Source organism: Aptenodytes patagonicus, chromosome 17 (assembly GCF_965638725.1).
Source record: "Aptenodytes patagonicus chromosome 17, bAptPat1.pri.cur, whole genome shotgun sequence".
NCBI lineage: Eukaryota > Metazoa > Chordata > Aves > Sphenisciformes > Spheniscidae > Aptenodytes > Aptenodytes patagonicus.
The window spans coordinates 12,892,552-12,912,199 of NC_134965.1; the positions used below are offsets into that span (position 1 = coordinate 12,892,552).

The 19,648-nt window shown below is 36.9% G+C and overlaps 1 protein-coding gene across 2 annotated transcripts in view; it reads left to right on the forward strand.

Moving 5' to 3' along the window:
* PAFAH1B1 (platelet activating factor acetylhydrolase 1b regulatory subunit 1) overlaps nucleotides 1-19,648 on the forward strand; it is a 37,842-nt gene that overhangs the window by 13,441 nt on the left and 4,753 nt on the right. For both annotated transcript variants that reach the window (XM_076354744.1, XM_076354745.1), the window contains exons 2-10: nucleotides 4,638-4,849; nucleotides 7,353-7,437; nucleotides 9,954-10,028; nucleotides 11,062-11,268; nucleotides 13,268-13,436; nucleotides 15,689-15,791; nucleotides 16,626-16,854; nucleotides 18,363-18,464; nucleotides 19,117-19,273. In XM_076354744.1, the coding sequence (XP_076210859.1) occupies nucleotides 4,818-4,849; nucleotides 7,353-7,437; nucleotides 9,954-10,028; nucleotides 11,062-11,268; nucleotides 13,268-13,436; nucleotides 15,689-15,791; nucleotides 16,626-16,854; nucleotides 18,363-18,464; nucleotides 19,117-19,273 (1,159 nt within the window). In that variant the 5' untranslated portion in view covers nucleotides 4,638-4,817. The remainder of the gene's footprint in view (nucleotides 1-4,637; nucleotides 4,850-7,352; nucleotides 7,438-9,953; nucleotides 10,029-11,061; nucleotides 11,269-13,267; nucleotides 13,437-15,688; nucleotides 15,792-16,625; nucleotides 16,855-18,362; nucleotides 18,465-19,116; nucleotides 19,274-19,648) is intronic.

Below are 19,648 nucleotides of genomic sequence, written 5' to 3' on the forward strand. Positions count from 1 at the left end.
TGGTCCACTTCAAGTGTGAAGTTAGACTCAGCTGGCTGCCTTGACACTAACCAGTTGCAAAAGGTATGCATTTAGTCACCATCAGGGTGGGACCATCTTTAAATGCATGTCAGGCAGAATCTCTGAGCCTCAAAGCAATTTCAATAGGAGTCAATGTGTCCTGTCCTCAGCGCAGTGTGGGTGAGTCTTGTGGTGAGTGCAGCTGGCTCCAGCAGAAGGCTGTATGTGGTGAAGCTATGTATGTGGAATCTCTGAATCCCAGTTTAGGAAGATGGGAGGTGATTCTTAGATACGGAAAGACAGAGGGTCTTCCACCTTTTTTTAATGAGAAAGTTAGAAGAACCTATACTGTGCTGTTTCCACCTTCCCTTAGAGGGAAGGATTCTTCTGCTTTTCAGGTTTTTCTGCCCAATTTGTTGCTCTTTATCAACAGTTCTGTATGTTTTAGAAGCTTTTGTAGGGAAAAAATTCTGGCCTGTGATGATTCTTGACTGTCTTTTTGTTTATTTATTTTTAAAAGATTATGCTTTAGTATGCCGCTCCAGTCCTACAGCACTGAAGGGTTGGATTAGATCTTTTATCCTTATTGCTCAGCCACTTCTCCCAGTCCCAAGTATAAAAGCTGATCTTTAGCTAAGTGAAAAAGTTAGTAGTTGAGATGAGATGGAGTTGTCTGTTGAGGATATGTTACTGTTAATGGAGCTGAGGAGGATGTTACATATAGTTTTCGAATGGTTTGTGTTGTTTCATAAAGAAGTAGCCTACCTGAACTGTAGTGGGTGATGTCTTATGTTTCTTTTCCCGCCAGGTACCTGTACATTCTAGAAAACTGAGCAGATACTGTACTGCCGGGGGGAGTAAGAGGCAAACATTGAATGTGTCATACCTGTTCCAGTGTTATGCGTTCAGCCACGTCTAGCTCCAAATTTTAAAACGCTTATAAAGACAACTGATCTTGCTGAAAACACTTGTAGCCCACTTCTGTTCCAAGATTGTACATATGCAGAGGTTTGCCACTCGGTGCTTTTATATATGCAGACTATTGATATGGAATCAAATAGGTCTTAAGTTAGAAACTAAAACTTTCTGCAGTGTAAGTGGCGCTGTTGATAAAAGACACATCCTGTTTTACATTTAATTAGTAGCTGTTGTCCATGGATGGCTCTGTTTAGGTTCAGTCTTTTTTTCCTGTACTTTACACAGAACAAATAAAAATTTTCATACAAAGACATCTTTTCTTTCAAAAAAGATCTAGCTCTGTCTTGACACCACATTATTCACAGTAAGCTGCTGATAGTAGAAATGACAGATTTCGGGCAAGATGTAATGACCAGGTGTTGTTTTTTTATGGGTTTTTGTTTCCCAGTGGTTCTCTTTGAATGCTTGCTTCCTCTCATTACTGAGGTTGTTTGCGGGTGTGTGTGTAATGCAGTGGTGACTATAAACCTTGATAGGCAATGGAGGAGGACTGGTTAGTCTTGCTCCACTGAGTTTTGTATGTCACAAAGCCTTCTCTAGCTAAAGAAAAGGCAATGCACGTGGACAATATTCATCCAGTCTCTGTTGTTTCTAAAAGTGGCACAGGTGTATAATTAAAGTTGGGTCCTTCTGGCTTTTTGTTTTTGAACATTTTTGCTTGGGTGGTTTTTTGTTTGTTTGTAGATTTTTGGTTTGTTTTTTTTCTGTTTGTTTTCGTTCTTTTTGTTTTGTCTTTTGTAAAAGGGTGTATATGGAGGAAGCTGCCCTAAAAATACTTTGCCTTATATTCAGGTGCCTTTGTAGTTAAAAAGTCAGGAATACTGAGAAGGGTGCTTGGAACAGACACTTTGCAGAGAAGCAAGATACTGTAGATCAGTCGATTGGTAACTTACTGTGGATCAGCTGTAATTTGCTAATAGCAGAAATAGCTGCTTTGCCCTGTAGCTGTTGAAATTTATTTAGTACTAAGATCTGTTTCTGAATAAAAGTTCAGAGTTAGAGCAATGGAGCAGGCCAGGTGTTGCTAAGTGTTGGGGATACAGGAGAAGTTTGGGGTTACTTTACATTTGAGGGGGAAAAAATGTGCCTTTCTAACTAGATGACATGTCAAGGATTGCCTTATAGACACAGCTGCTGTTATTTTTAGGCAAGTGCTATAGTTGCATCTCCTAGATGCAATGACAAAATGGACAAAATATTGGAGTATGATTTTTACTAGAGTTATAGCACCGATGCTGGATTTAGAAGGCATTCACTGCTTAGTGGTATTTCATAATACAAAAACCACCTTCTGGTTTTAATACCATGATTTTTACCATGGTAGTACTACAAGCAGATTTTGGAAGTTTATATCTTTGTGTTTGGCTATTCAGTGCTTCAAACAGTACTTCTGTGTATAAAGAAGTGCCTTATATTGTTCTTCTCCACAATGTTTATCGCTACTGAAAGCGTTGCTATGCTCATACTGAAGTGCAGAGATTCAGCCATTATAAGCCTTTATTTTTCAGTACTTAAATTTATAGCAGCATTGCCCTCTAGAGGGCACTTCTTCTGATGATTTAAATAGATTTTTTTTTTTATATTAACTAGATCTCCATTAATTTGTATGCGATACTCCTACTGTGTAGTGAACAAGATGCATCTATTGAAAACCAGTTGTCTCTTTACCTGTCAAAGCGAGGTGTGGGACAAGAATAAGTTAAATGTTTGCTTCTGTTCTCTGAAAGGATGCAGCCTGTGATACCAGTTTTCAACTGAATTGTTTCTGAAATAGCTATTAGGGAAGAGGTCAAACTAATTAAATAACGTCTTGCCTGTTTAGAGTCCTAAACAGCTTGCAGTGCAGTATTTTGGTGTACAGCATTTGACGTGGAAAATCCACCAGAAGAATGAAATACAAGCAACTTGCAGCTTAAGCTTATTTTGAAGCAGACAGCAGAGCCTAGATAGGTTTAGAAACAAGCTCCTGATCCCCTGTGATGGATAAGTAGACGTTAATGATACAAGCTTAGTATTTTCTTTAATTTTTTCATATAAGAAAGGCTTTGGTTTAAAACAAGCTCCTTATCAAAATTGTTATCCAACTTATACAGTGAACCTTGTGTACCTGTATGTCTAGTGGAGAAACAGTAGGGGAGAGGCAGTGGGAACACGTGTTTCCTAAAGTAGTTAGTAGAAAGTTTACAAACCCAACTACTATTTCCTCAGTCTTTGGGTATTGTTGTGTTCAGTTTATCTTGTTGCTAAAAGCCGGTTGGTCGAACTTGCTTAACGGCTTGCATAAATCATGTGTTATATACAGACTCTTGTCAGGTATGCAAGAAATGCTAACTTCAGCATTTTTCATAATCATGTTGCTTTTCAAAGGAGTACCTGCAGTGCAGAAATCAAAAGGCAGTGCTGCTAAAATGATTTTGGTGATGTCGCCTTGACTAAGATTAAAACTGTCCAGTTGAAGTAGATTGTACACTAAGAATACTGAATTTCATGTCACTGCATAAGAAGATATTAAACAGTGTGAGGGGGGGAAAAAAGTAATTTGTGAGAGGCACAATTCTGACTGACTTGAACACTATCTTGAATATGTCAAATTTCACCTATATTCTGAATTAGCTTGCATTGTCAGATGTGTAGTGATCGAGTCACTGCCTGAACCCAGCTGAAGTAACAGGCTTGTGGCAACTCTGCACCATGGTAATTGTGCTACTCTGGTAAGATTGAAGATCTGTTAGAAAATTTGCTGTACCCCAAATATGGGCGAGATAAAAGATTAACTGCAGGTAAACTGCGTTAACATGTGACTGAAAAGAAGGCAAGTATTGTCTTTTAGAACGTGGTTCTCTGGAACTTCAGATAGTATTACTAGAATAGAAAAAGTAATTTGTCTAATATAACTGTGTAATAATCTACCTGTAAAGTTCACGGGCTGAATTATAGCCATAGTCTTTAAGATTCTGTTTGGGTTAAACCTTGAGAACTGCCTAGTATAATGCCACAAATGAGCTACAGTGCAAACTGAGTGTGCCTTGATGCCGTTGGTTATGGCCTGAACTGTGCCGTAGCGTCTTCCATAGTCCTTTCTGGAATGTTCTCTTCTTTCCTTAAACTCTCCTCCAAAGCTTGAAAGATACAGGAGAGTGTTAGCTGATCTCTAGTGTGTATTGAAAATTAACTGAATGAACCTTGCTGGGTTTAGTTTGATGAAGAGAGAAATCTACAGAAGATAAAATCTAGCATAAGGATAGAGGATTGGGGGGGGGGGGTAGCTTTTCGATAGGAATCATGAGGGCAAAAAGTAGGCTGTATACGGTAGGCCTAAGTTCTTTTCATCACAAGAAAATATGATGGAGTTGTCTACAAACTAGAAGTGGGCTGTGACTGAAGATGTCTTCTTCAGCTCCGTGTTTCTTGAAGGAGTAATGGTGGGAAGACGGGGAATAAAGAAAGTGTACGAGTCTCTCCAGGCTACTCAGTCCAGGTTGGAGATGTGCTTATAGCATTTATGCGTTATGCATCTGGGCATAATGCAGACTAGCAAAATAAAATTGCATTTACGATTTTAGTCAGCTTGTTCCAAGTGCAGTAATCTTCACGTCGGTCTAGAGTGACTGAATGCTTATTTAAAGGAAATTAATGGTGTCTCTTTCTCTACCTTCTAGATGGATTGAATCTTCTGCATTGAATACCTCTGGATTTCCTATTGGATTTCACGTCTGGAAAAGTATTTTTGATTTAAGCCACTCGGTGGCAGACTGAATTGTGGATCCAGGGTTCCTAAGACTTTAGAGCTTGAGGAAGCAGCCACTGCTGAATCACGTTAACCTGACATTGCAGCCACAATGGTGCTGTCACAAAGGCAACGAGATGAACTGTAAGGAGTGGTTATTTTTAAGTTTGTGTTGCATTTTCATTAAACTTTAAATATTAACTTTTCTTTCCAAATAGATTTTACAGAGTGGCTCTGCTCATGTGCTGATCAAGTACCATGTATTATGGTTTAGATCTCTGTACTCTTATTTTTGATACAACCGCTGGTATTTGATAATAGAATTGTGAAATGGTGAAAATATTATTTCAAAGTTATTAATGGCATAAAAATGGATTCTTAAATTTGCTATAATTTATTATCCTCTATTTTGTTTTGACTTCAGTTACAAAGTTATGAACGGGTTACAGTAAGCAGCTCCAAACTGATTTGTGAATTCTACTTTTATCTTGAGTAAATTCTGACTCTTTTTTTATTTTACTCCCAAATGTAGATAAGGATCTGATCAGAATGTGCTACATTGTGATTACAATCTTTCTTTGACTCCTTAAATTGTATTTAAAATGAAGGGTATATTTAAAGAAAAAAAAAAAGGCAACCAAAAACCAAACAAAATAATAAAAAAAACCCCACCCCACAAAAAAACCCACAACCCCCCCCCCACCTTAATTCAATGTAAGATATGGAATTCTTCCCAGATTTTAAGGCTAGGAATAGGCTGTCAAGTTCCATGCCTTAGTTTGCTTTCTCTTCTGTAATAAATCATTATAGAGAGTGAGTGGTGGGTAGCAATCAGGATGACCATGTCTCGCGTGATACCCAGTTTCATAAACTTACATAGAGTTTGGTTTGGTTTTGGTTTTTTATTCCTTTCAAAAGTATGGACCAACTGTCATTTAGCATTTGGTGTGTCTCTTGTCCATGGTAAGCTCTCTCTTTTTTTTTTTTTAATACAGCTTCTTCACTTTTCCAGTAATGAGTCAACCCCCTTTATATTAAATATAGTATGCATTTTACTTTTTCGTTTAGTATACTTAAATACAGTTGTTCTACTTCTTAAAGTAGCGTAGAATAGAAGCTATCTTCAAATTCTGATTTTTACAACTGTTTGTTCATTAGATTTGGAGAAGCTCTGGGGTTTAAACACATTCAGGATTACAATTTTTTTTTTTAGCAATTCTCTGAAGTTTGGTTGTTTTGGGGTTTTTTTTGCAAAAACTTCAGAGAGTACATGCGTTAATGGGGAGATGGAAGTAATCTGTGAACTGTTATGAATGGAAATGGGAAATGACCAGAGACTTAGGATTTACTTTAGAGGTCTGATGAGGAGGCAATACTTTGTTTTAGCATACGTTGTTCATGGGGAAAAGTATTTTTGAATTCCTGCTTGAATGCAGAGTTATATTTAGAGTTGAATGTCCAAGAAGAGATTGAATACATGTAAAAGGTAGGAAAGAATATGATGAAAGCCACAGGAAGAATTTTCATGTGAAAAGCAAATTCTTTTCAGAACAAAAAGTCATTATTGCTTCTTTCTTCAGCTACCAAAGGGTATTAATTTTCTCTTGAATGCCTTGTGTAGATGACCTTCTGATTTTTGTTTTAAAGTATCTGTGTATCAGTTTACTCAAATATGTTAGTATGTGTATGCCTTTTCCCCCCCTCCTCCCCATATATGTATGTATACACACACATATCCCTTCCTGAGCAAGTAAGTGATAATAAGAAAACAAAGCTAAGCTTCCTTCTGGAGGCTGATAAAGTAACTGAAAGTAATTTTACCTGTTTAGAACATTGAGCTGACTTCTCTTAAGCAGACTTTTGTTGTGTAACTTGAAAATATTTATCCATTTGAAGTAAATTTTGAAAATGCAGGGTTTCCTTAGTCTTGTTCTCTTAAACAAAAGGTGCTGACTGCTTGTTGAAGTCTTAGAATAATACTGAAACTTTGAGTAGGTCCAAAACAATTGCATGCTATCTTGAGAGAGAGGTTCAAGACAGATTACTTTGGTAATTGTCTTGTGTCAAAGTGCAGAATATTTTGAAGAATAATGTAAAATTTGAAGCACTGTACATTTTGTTCACAGGCAATATCCCTTCCTGTAATGTAATTAAAAGTTATTGTATCATTCTAAAAACAAAGCTAAGACTTGTTCTCTTAAACTGAACATTTTATTCAAGTTTAACTGAAGTAAAATTTTGTACTCTAAACTGTTCTACCCAAACAGGTTTCCTTCAAAGATAAAGCCACAAATGGAATATGTAGATGTGGTGGTCGCTTTTGTATATGCTATGGGTTTTATGTACGATACAGATTGATAAGTATATTCATGCTACTCCAATGTTTGATAACTTAAAAAACCCCAAACTCTTAACCAAACCTAAAATAAAAAATGTATCCTGCTCTTGACATCTTGAAGCGAAATCTGTTTGCCAAATGTATTTATAAAATTTGCTTGGGCTTTTAGCAAACCTAGTAATCCTAGGTGTTGTACTGCATTGAAGACTTCGATGTTGATTGTGCTTTTTTAAAAATAAAAAGTCTGAAACAATTCCTCTACTCTTTTATTCAGAATTGTGGCTGAAGATACTGTTCTTTGTTTTTTAGAAATCGAGCAATAGCAGATTACCTTCGTTCTAATGGCTATGAAGAGGCATATTCGGTTTTTAAAAAGGAAGCCGAGTTAGATGTGGTGAGTTCAAACAAGATTTCTCATCTATATTTTAAGTAGAGAGTTTATAATTTTATGGCATTTGCATCCATTCTGAACATGTGTATCTGTTATCTACCTATTAGCTCATGCAGTTTCAGAACTGGAGGTGATAAACTCGTACAGCTTATTGCCTTGCCATAAAATTAAAAAATAATCATTGGATGACTTGGTGATTTCTGAGGAAAAAAAAATCTTATCATGGAATTCTGCATAAAAGCAGAAACTTTCTACAATACAAAATTAGAAAACTGAAGACTGTTCTCTTGTAACCAGATTTGAAATGGTATAAGACCATGCAGCTTTGGAGGCTGACTTCACATGGTAACGTTTAAGAAACAGGAAGACAAAACAGGATTGCTTTTGTCCTCTCCTTTATCATACAGAGCAAATGGTGGAAGTCTGTTTTGTGATTGGATTAGGTCGGTGGTTAAATCATTGCCTGAAACTGTTGCATACCGGTTGGTTAACTGTATAGTAGGAGGGCAAGCCTGAATAGTTAATATAGTTGATCAGCTCTGGTAAGCAACTCTATTTTGTTAGACTGTATGGATGCTGGTGACTTAGACCAGTCATTTCTTGCAACTTAATTCTGTTGATTTGCCTTTGTAACAGATGATTATTGGTATAATTTTTAAACTTTCCACTTATTAGCATAGGAGGTGTGCATTTCATCTGAGTTTAAGTTTCTTTGGAGACACCTGGGTTGAGTAGTAAACTTCTATGTGCTGACTTTTGATAAATCCTTGCCTTTTTCTCTATTACAAACTTTGCATTGTTCTTTTTCCAAAATGCTTGGTCGAAGTTTGACTTAATTTCTCCAGTCTGCTTCCAGTATCTAATAAATAAGTAGAAATGACAAATTGCAATACCATACTTATAATTGAAAATCCTAATACCATTCCTTTATCTGCCTTACCTATCAGCCTAATTAAGTCTTCTCTTCCCAAAGGTTAAAAAGGCAATCTAAATAGGCTAGACGGTCCTGAGGGAAATAGAAAATGCAGTTGCTAAAAGTTCCACATGACTTTCTTGCAAGAAAATCTGAATTGGATGGGGTTATACTAAAATGACAAAAAAAAAAGTTAAAGGCAGAAATTATTTCAGTAAATTGGAAGGATTCAAGTGTACTTCTACAAAGAGAGATTTCATTTTTTGTATTGATTATTCCTGCAGATAACTCCAGCTTTTACAAATGCCCCTGAAGTAGTAGGTTAACATCTCGTCTCTGACCGAGGTAGCCGGTCCTCAGAGCTTTTATGGAGTAAGGCATGGCATTGTTATTTTCCCCATGCCTTTGTTATTCTCCATCTAATTTAGAATTATTCTAGGATGAGATTGTGATTTTGTACATGGAAAGAAAGTGTGCAGCATTTAATTACTCTTCTGTGCCTCTGATGTTGTTTGTTTTTCTGTGTTGCTTTTCTTCCTCTTTCTTGTGTTAATAGGTGGGAGGGAAAAAGAGTAATCCTCTGGCTTTTACAATAACATCAGCTGTTCATTGTTGCTCCTCAGCTATTCCTTAGAGCCCAAAGGAGAAAAAAATTTAGTGGAAGAAACTTATTCTTCATTAAAGTTTCATTAGAGTTGCAAAATCGGTGTTGATTTCTCCGGTAGCTGTGGTGTTCAGTAGGGCAGGTGTAGTAGTCTGCTTTCTGCTTCAGTTACTGATGCAGGGAGAGTGTACTTAAAGCTTGTCTTTGAGAAGGTAGCACAAAATAATGCAATATTATGGTGGTAATTTGAGGTATACTATAATCAAGTCTTTAAAAAAAATAGAGTTAGTTTGGGCTAACTGGTTTTCAAGTGAGATGGAGTATATGTAATCCTACTCTGACAGCTGGCTGCTACTTTCAAACAGTGTGTGCTTCCATGAGAGAAAAAGTGCATGGTCCTAACAAGTAATAGTGCTAGCAGAGTCTTAAGTCTGAAGGTAGGAGTTCATTAGTTCCTAATGCTCTAGTTGGTGGATATGAAAAAGAAGGCTATCTTTGAGAAACTAATTACCAGTTCTGTATATCTTGGTCCTTGCAGTCAATGCGTGCTGTCTGCTGTTGTTTTTTATAAGAGTTAGTTGGGTGGAGGGATGGGGGGAATCCTGTAACAAAATATGACAATATTCTCAGATATGCAGAGCACTTAAAAAGCTTTCAAGTAATGAAGATAGAAGACCACATAGGTAACAGTTTAGTCCTAGTTTTTGGATTTTATTTGCAGAATCTAGCATCATTAATCTGTACTGCTGCAGTATTTTTAATTAAAAATTGTATTTTAAAATGTTTTCCTCTCTTCTGTGTATGTAAATTGTAGCTATTAAAATTTGAAGCGTGGTTGTTCTGTTTAACTAGTAAAACTGATTATAGTCTTTTGCTTGAATTCCTCTTTCTGTGATCAAGAGATTGTATTAAAATGAGCTGTTTATGTCACCTTTGAAGAAACACTTCTACAGGCTTTAGAACTAGAATTTATTAATTTATTTAAACGCTTCTCTTCCTCAGAATGAAGAGTTAGATAAGAAGTATGCTGGACTTCTGGAAAAAAAATGGACATCTGTTATAAGATTACAAAAGAAGGTAAGTAGAGATCTGATGGATTTGCTTGTATAAAAAGTTATGACTGAAATCAAACATTCATCACTGAACAAAATGTTACGTATTTTCCTTGTCAGACAAATGCAAGGTTTAGAAAATGATGCCTCAAAGATGAATTTTGAGGACTTGAGTAAGGAAAATAGCTAAATCCATGTTGTAGAAAATGTTTTGTCTATCTCAGTACTAGCAGAGACATCCTCTCGGCTTCTTTATAAAAATTTCTTCACTTCAGTTTATGGATTGCATGTGCAATTTCTGAAGCTGGAAATGAAAGCGGTGCCTTGAGGCAGTATTTGAGTAGAAAGATTGAATAGCTGTCTCCAGAAGGCTTAACTGGTTTAGAAAGAGGGTAAAAACCTGTGCTGCCAGTTGTCTTTGGCCATTACATTAAAGGGAAGAAACCATTAACTCCAGTGCTTTAGAGCAAGTGATTCTACTGCAAGTGGACAGTACAAAACTCTTTTTAGTAATGCTTCAATGGATCTAGAGTGTATTAAAAGCTTTAAAAAAAAAAAAAAATCGGTGTGCTAACAATAAAGACCTATCTGTTGTAAAGGTTAATATAGCTAGGGTTTTATTACACCTTCAGTTTCTCTGCTGTTGGTTAACATGCATGCCATCTCAGGGATACAAAAAATTATTGCAGTAGTAGCAATCCTTTTTGTTAATACAGCCTCCTTCAATAGTTTGTCAAAATAGTAGCTCAAACGTATTTGTACAGCATTTGAGTGAATGTGATTTTGTAGAAATTTTTTTCCTGTTAAAATATTTGGGAAGTTGGAGAAGAATAATAATTTAATCATTAATCATTCAAAGAATAAATGATACATGATTAATTTAGGTTTGGTTTTTAGAAATACCAACACTATTGAATGTTGGTAATCAGTTTGGATCCATGCAGTCTCTGCTTTACTGTGAGTTTGGGAGCCAGTTGGTATTTGGATTATTAATGAGCGAAGGTGAATCTTGGTATAAAACTAGAAATGAATGGCCTCTTTAAAATTCATAAACTTAGGTAATGGAATTAGAATCGAAGCTGAATGAAGCTAAGGAAGAATTTACATCAGGTGGACCTCTTGGTCAGAAACGAGACCCTAAAGAGTGGATTCCTCGTCCTCCAGAGAAGTATGCATTGAGTGGACACAGGAGTCCTGTCACTCGAGTAATTTTCCATCCAGTTTTCAGTGTTATGGTCTCTGCTTCAGAGGACGCCACAATAAAGGTATGTGTTTGCTACAGAAAATGAAATTAAGCAAGTCAGAGGATCTCTAATATGTAACATCAGTACTGCAAGCTGGACGTACGTTGTACTGATGGAAGATTGTTTGTTTCAGATTTTGCTTTAGCTTCAGTAGGGACAGTTCTTTCAAGTATGATGTCCTGTGTAATCTACAAATTTTAGTTTTATGCTGGTCTAATTAATATCTTCAAGAGTATTTTATTATCCTTTGACTTGAGGAAAAAATAATTAAGCTAATGTGCATTTAGAGACTGAAGAAATAGATAAAGGATCGGTGGGGGAAGAATGCATTTTGACTCCTCAGTAGAGGAGGAGTGGCATAGTGTATAGAGTAGTGATGTGATGAGAGGAAAGAAGACAGTTGTCTCAAGTCATCTGGAGTGATTATTTTTAAAGCTGAGTTAAAGTGGTTATGCAGCTGTATTCTTAACTGAAAATTAGCTCTTCCTGTTTATTCTAAATGGGACGTGCAAGTCCCATGAAGTCCCCGTGACTTTCAGTAACTTTAAGTGGTCTTCATAGGCCTTTATTGCAGTGTACAGTGGCATGAAGAGACTTGTTGTAGTAGGCAAGTAGTTTCTCATTTTAGCATCCAATAAAGACATGATTGTGCATTTTGTTGTTGTTTGAATGTCACAATTTAAGGGAATTATTCTGATAAAGGATACTTCTCATTGTTCTCTTCTATGCTGGCTTGAAAATTATTTGGAAAAGTGCTGTTCTGAAAAACATTGAGTAGCACATTAAGCAATGTGCTTAAAACTGCAAGCTGTTCTAATAGTGGCTACCTGTTGGAGAAGATTAAAATAAGAAGTGTCAGCCATATCTAGTGCATGAAAAGCTTTAACCTGTTCTTGTTTCTACAGCAGACTTGAACATAGAGGACTGGTGGTTTTTTTTCTTCAAGCAGACAGGGCCAGCTGAAATAGTGACAGGTCTGTGTTTGTTAGATGTTATAGAGGAGCCTAATTAGCTTTGGTTTTGCTCCCTCTTATGGATACACTGGATGAGTTTCCCTATTCTTGAAGTCAAACTGTACAGCTTAATTTCTGACTGTTGCATTCCCAATGATTGCAATCTATTGGGATGATGGATTCTTTTTGTTGTTGGGTGTGTTTTGGTGGGGTTTTTTGTTGGTTTTGGGTTTCTTTTTTTGTTTAGGATATAATTTAAAATTAAATGTCTAATTTTGTGCTTGAGAGACACAATACAATCTGTAGGAGCTTGTTTTGTTTCAAAGGCTTTTGTTTGCGGTTAGATGATAGAAGGCTGACTTAATTAGGAGGTGAGAATAGGGACTTAATGCTATCTTGCAGTTATTAATGGCAAACGTTTATTTAATCTCTGACAAATTCTGTAATCTACTAATGTGTGCATATCAAACTCTTCAGAGTGGTTTGGGTTATCATTCCTAAACCAATGCATTCTGAATATTGCTCTTTAGTATGCAGAATATTTGCTCTTTGGTTCTGAAGCAGCAAGTAAATTCTGGAGCCACAGTAAAGCTTGGGAAAGTGTGTGTGGGGACTGTTGAAGATTATGCTTTCCCCACCAACTGAAAATGGGCTGTATTGCTGGAGTTGGGGAACTAGCATAGAAAGGGATGGAGAAAAACAGTCTGTACAAAGTGGATTTGTTCTGTCCAATGTTTTCTAAATTGATCTTCTTTATTTCTAAGGGTATTGGGTGTTAAGACTTTTAGATACAATGGAACTTATTTTCCTGCTGTGTTTATAATGCTTTAAGTTAGCTGAAAAACAGTTTTCAAGATGCATGAATTCAGTTAATTTATAAGTAACAATCATATAAAAATAATGCTTATTTTTCTATGCTGCTAGGCTTTTTAGGGCTGTCTTGCTTTGTCTCTTGCTCAATTAATTATTGAATAAGGTGCCAGACTGGCCTGCAGAGTGCAAATGTAAGGCTGGAGAATACAAAGAGTAATAGGTTGCTGTTAACGGATTTTCTGTTCGCTTGTCAGGTGTGGGATTATGAGACAGGAGACTTTGAACGAACCCTTAAGGGGCATACAGACTCTGTGCAAGATATTTCCTTTGACCACACTGGCAAACTATTGGCCTCCTGTTCTGCTGATATGACCATTAAGCTATGGGATTTCCAGGGCTTTGAGTGCATCAGAACTATGCATGGTAAGGTATAAAAGGAATTGATTTAGTCTGAAGAGATTTTTTTTTTTTTTTTTTTTAATCCAGGGAAACTGCTGATGTGGAAAGGGGTTATAAACCAGAGTATTGTCCAAAAGAAAGAGGGGGGATATTTTGATGCTTTGAGTGCTCTGTAAATAAGGTATATGTTTAGTGTCTATGGAATGAAATAGCATCTCAGATGTGCTATGCATGATGCTCTGGGAAGCATCCCATAATGATATTGAAATGAAATGGCAGTTAGAGGGGTTTCATGCTAAAAACTAAATGCTTACTAGACAATAAAACTGTGCCTTCAAATCAGTAAAAAATTACCTCCTTCTTCACCCCTCTATTTTCCTGATGTACTGCTTCAGGAAGGAAGCAATTAGTGCGAAAGGTTCTGTATATACCATGCAGTCTTCTGCTTTCATGTTTGTCTGATTTCAAACGAACATGCCCTTTGCATTAGGCTCAAAAGCTGTAGGAAAAAATGGGAAAGTAAAACAACCACAACTATAAGATTCTAATAGTGACAGCAACTATTAATTTTACAGTCTTGATGTAAAAGCGTTTTTATACTGCTGCTTGTCTTGCTTTTAGTATCTTCTTGTAGAAGTGGTGAGTAGGAATAGAGAATGTTTGAGACTTACAAAAATAAACACACACACATATATACCAAAGAAAACAAAGCAGTTGACTTTTGTGCATACAGTTCTTTAAACACGACAGAACACTATTACAGAGGAAGAACACACATTGCAGCTGGCTGATAACAAGAAAATAAAGTACTGCTACAGGGGTTTTCTTGGTCTTTAAAGATTTCTGTGTGGACATACGTGCAGTATATGTATTTTTATGAACTGAATGTTGTAACAAGAGCGTGGGTGAACTAGCTTCACCTATGTTGCCAGTTACATCCCTTCAACTCAATTTCAAGTAAAAAGAAATACATAATCTTTTCAGTGAGGAGTTATAAAGTACCATACTTGCACTGAAACTAGTATTCTCTGACACTTCAGATACTTGATCACTGGTGTGATTGCTTTTTAGTAGGAGTTCACCAGGGGCTCTGAGTTCTTAGTGGAAAAAATGGAAATGAAAATTGTGAAGTTGTACATCGTAGGTACATGGTTTGCAAGATGCAACTTAACTGCCAATAAAAGAAAAAAAGCAACTTATTAGTTAACTTACTGGCTATAAATTTTTGCAAAAAGGAACATCAGATCTCCAGATGAAAAAAAGGAAGCTGTTTAATGCCTCTAATCTGTTGAGAAATTATATATACTCTAAACTACTGATCTCAGAAGATAAATTTCTAATCCCAACAATTTAAGTAGGGACAATTGCAGAGCTTAAAGTAAGACAAGTGCATGAATTATATACAAACTGTTATAGCCAAGCTTGTACACTGGACTACCTACTCAACAGCTTGTTCTGGATAATATTAAAATTTCAAAACAGTTAATTCTAATGTTTGCCACTTTGGGAAGTTTAAGTTCTAATTTTTTGTAATACTGGAAATGACTAGTCTTTAGAGTGTGTTAATCACGCTTTATATGTTATGTCCCATTGCTTGTTGGATGAGTAAAGTCAAGAGCTGAAACCATGTAAACGATGTTGTAAGGAGTTTGTGTTAAGGAAATGATCTGGATGCTTTTTCCTGACTTGATTGATCATCTTCCTCTCAGATCTCTCAGCAGTAGTAGAAGTTGCTGTCATGTATATACGGTTGCTTCTTACTTGGTTCTTGACTCAATGCAGTACAGTGTTTTATTAAAACCTAATACCAGATGTCTGGAAACATTCAGTCTTTTAGCATTAAGCTTCTGCAGTGAGTTTTGGCATGCCTCTCACTGAAGACCTGTTCTCCTTTAAACATCTTCTGCATAGTGCATCAGCATACTGTAGTCAGATCTAACTGTTAATTTTAAAGGCAGTCACTGTAGCAGCTCTCTTCTAAACTACCAGCTTTTGTAACTGTGTAGAAGTGTTGCTTGCAGTGGTGAGCGTCTGGTTTTAAAATGTCTTAAAGATATTTTTGAAACAACTTTAAAGGATGCACAATGTCTGGACTGTGTGGTTTCTAAAAATATAAATTATTATTTCATAAAACCTCAAGTTTACATGTAAAGATTATTCCATAAAACATGCACTACTGCTGTAGCTGCTTGCCCAAGATAAACAAATAGCAAGTCCTGTGTGCTCTGTAAAAACTATTACAGTACCACTTAATAAAGGTTTGATTTTGGTTTTAGGTCATGATCATAATGTTTCTTCAGTAGCCATCATGCCCAATGGAGATCATATAGTTTCTGCCTCAAGGGATAAAACTATCAAAATGTGGGAAGTCCAAACAGGGTAAGTGCGCTTCTGGCTAAACATCAGCACCTAAACAAAGCAAGCATAAACCACTGTTTATAGGAAATAGGCCACATAAATCTTGAATGTCAGCAAACATTATTTGATTTGAGGTATGATATTGTGCCCTTTAGAGTAATTCACTTAAGGATTCTGCCTTAGATCATTAAGCACAGGGTTTTAGGTTTTAGTAGTGACTAATTAAAACTAACTGGCTTTATCTTTCTGGGAGTTATGAGGGTAGAACACCATAACTTGGGACCGGGTAGGAATATAAATTCAGTGGTTAACCACAAGTTTAAAAGGAGCATGATTGGAGGGAGGAGAAATCTATTACCTTCCTTGACACAGATCAAGGTGTCTTCTCTGCTCTTGTTCTGGGGTTTTTTTTTGGGGGTATGGGGTTTTGTTGTTTGTTGGTTCGGTTTTTTTGGTCTTATTGTTTCATTCTTCAGTTGTCTCTTTAATCCATCCATTTGCTAAAATTGTAGGTGAAGGCTCTCTGAATGACCTGTAAATCTCTGCTTGTTCTTAAAATACCTATTTAATGCAAGCTGTCATGTCAACTTCATCTTTCCCCCAAGCTTCCTGCTTTTTACCTTAACAAGGATTTGCCAGTTCTTAGCTGTCACTTCTTTCTCATGTCAACTTCCTATCCATGAACTGTTTTATGGCCTTGTACCTTATAATCCAGGATGGACACATGCATTTTATCTTAATATATTTTATCTTAACTTCTAAGAGTAGGTCAAGCATCCTTAAATTTCAAAGGCATGTGTAATGGTTTTATTGCCATGTTAATTGAGTCATGCTGTATTTCTCTTTTTTGAATAGTTACTGTGTGAAGACTTTCACGGGTCACAGAGAATGGGTGCGCATGGTGCGGCCTAACCAGGACGGCACCTTAATTGCCAGTTGTTCTAATGACCAGACAGTGCGTGTTTGGGTGGTAGCGACAAAGGAATGCAAAGCTGAGCTCCGAGAACATGAGCATGTGGTAGAATGCATTTCCTGGGCTCCCGAGAGCTCGTACTCCACCATATCGGAAGCTACGGGATCAGAGGTAACGTCTCCAATGCTAATAAATAAGCACATACAGTAAGATTTTTGACTATGCTCTATATAGAACAGTATTTAGAACAACTAAGGTTTGTTCTCAAAGAGCTTGGCAGATATAGCACAGGTGTATGAGTATTTTTTGCTGAGTATACTTGGTGTACTGTTAATCCACCATCTTGGCTTCATAGGATCCATGCTTTTGTGGTTTGTTGTTTTTTTTAACAGTAGGACCCTACCTTTGCACTAATGAAAGTGAACTTTGGAGAAATGCTCTATTTCTGAGAAGGTTGAGAGTGGGACTACTTTCACATATTTCAGCAGAGAAATATGGAAGGTAGCTTATCTGGCATAACATGAAGATTATAAGGATGCTCAGCAATTGAAGGGTGTGGGGGGAAGTAGTGAGTTGGAATGCAGAAATGAAGTTCCCTTGGGTGTATTGCGCTGGAATTAAGCTTTGACTGCCATGTCCTAGTGTACAAAGCTAATGATATGAGAAAGGATTCTTTAACAAAAATAAATCCCCATTTGTGTGATCATAGAAAGATAGATCTTCTCTGGTTCGGTTACTAAATCTTCAAGAAAGGCTTACTAAAGGTCAGCAAAAATTTCCTTTTAAGGCTGACAATGTGTAGAAGAAATGAACTAGAAATTAACTCCAATTTCTACTTAAAAAAACCCCGAGCATTTCTGCCTTGCCCTCTTCCTCAAAAAGGACACAAATACCCAAGGGGAAAAGTAGATATGCTGAAGACAGGGACTTGTCTAGTGATGGATTTTACAGAATATTTCAGTCAAATTTTACTTGCATCCTTAAAAGATCCTTATAATCTTTTAATTAAAAATAATGAAAACTAAATTCCAAATGTTCACTTCCTCTTGCAGTGGTAACTATCTGAAGTGGTGTCTCCCCTGCCCTCTGCTGGTCTGATCAACTATATACATCACAGTACAGTACTTAGCTTTGAACAAGCAGCAAATTAATGTTAACTTCACAGTTAAAACATTTAAAGTTCTGAGAACTAAGTCTTTCTTTCATACTTTGCATGATTACAAATAGAAGTAAGTTCAGAGTAGGAACTTTTCAAAAATTCTTAAACTTGCTTCATTACTTTTTATGAAGAATGAGAACACAAAGGTATGTCTGAACTTTGTACTCTTTTGTCCTGAGATGTCTGACTCTACTTGAACTGTGTCTACTAGTAAAAGAGGATGTCTTGTAGTAGGCAAATGTGGATTCAAAGTGTTATTTGGCTTGGTGCATCAGCAGGACATAGAACCATTTCTTCTAACAGATTGTTTAATTCCTTTCATTTTTTTGTTTATTTCTCCTAGTATTAGTAACAAAATGCCTGTGACTCTCAGCTTTGGCATTGTGTGTTTATTAGCTGTAAGCTGTCATAAGATCTAATTTTGCTACTAAGAAATAGCACTCAGAAGGGATCTGCTTCTTCCCTCCTCTTTCTCCCCCTGCCTCATATATTCCATAACTTAAAACATAATTTTCTGTAGACTAAGAAGAGTGGCAAGCCCGGGCCTTTTCTGCTGTCTGGATCCAGAGACAAGACCATTAAAATGTGGGACATTAGCACTGGCATGTGCCTTATGACACTTGTAAGTTCATTGGTGTTTTTCTGGTGGTCATAGCTGCATATGTAAAACCAGTTTTAATGGAATGATTTATCTTACATGTTTGTTTTCAAGAGAAGCCAGAGTTACTGAAATAAGACAAACACTGGAAATACACAGTTTTAATGGCTTCTATATTTCAGATCTTGTCATTGCGAAGAAATACTAAGAATCTCAAAATACATAGTGTAAATGCAGGAGTACTGTGGTGTAGTTTGTGATGAGTAGCTTGGTTTGTCTACAGAAATGCTGATAATCATCTGAATTTTGTCTTCTGTAAAATGTCATGTTCTTTCAATGTGTTGGTCTTCCTGCGGGCTATGGACTGCTGCTTTCCAGCCTGTATTCAGGCTGGACTGGATGTTGGTGCTGGGGGTGGGGAGCAGAATCAGTGCAGATCATATGAGGACTTCTGTTTGTTTGCCTTCAAGGACAGGAACTCACATTGTTGGTAGTGCTGATATAGATGTAATAATAGAAACTGAAGATAAACTTTGAGTTCTAATAGGTTTTTGGAAAGCTAAATGCTATCCTTGCAGCAAGAGGGCAAGGAGTCACTCAGTTTGCCGTAGCATAAATTGTAGAACGTTTAGCCTTAAAACATGCACCTCCTCACTGATTTCTCCTTATGCACAAGGTGGGCCATGATAACTGGGTACGTGGCGTTCTGTTCCATTCTGGGGGAAAATTTATTTTGAGCTGTGCTGATGACAAGACTCTACGTGTCTGGGACTTCAAGAACAAACGATGCATGAAAACCCTCAATGCGCACGAACACTTTGTTACCTCTTTGGGTATGTATTGTTCTACAGTGCTTACTGCAAAGTACAGAGCCAGAGATACGGATTTTTCTACATCTTCACCAGCTGAAGTTGAGCACCAAGCTAGACATTCATGTTTTGGATTCCAGTGAAGTCTTGTGCTCTGTGTATTTTAATCGAATAAGGACAGATATGAATTTCAAGTGTGCTGGATTTTTCCACTTCTGTTGCTGGTGTTGCACACTGGATAAAGACGTTAACTGCCAGGGTTTTCTGGAACCTTTCACTGCTGAGTGTATAGGCAGTTGGGGAGTGCTGTGTTGCAAATGCTTTCCCAGAGGAAAAAAAAAAAAAAAAAAAAAACGAAACCGGGGGGGGGGGGGAAGCAAAATGGTCAGAAAAAAAATA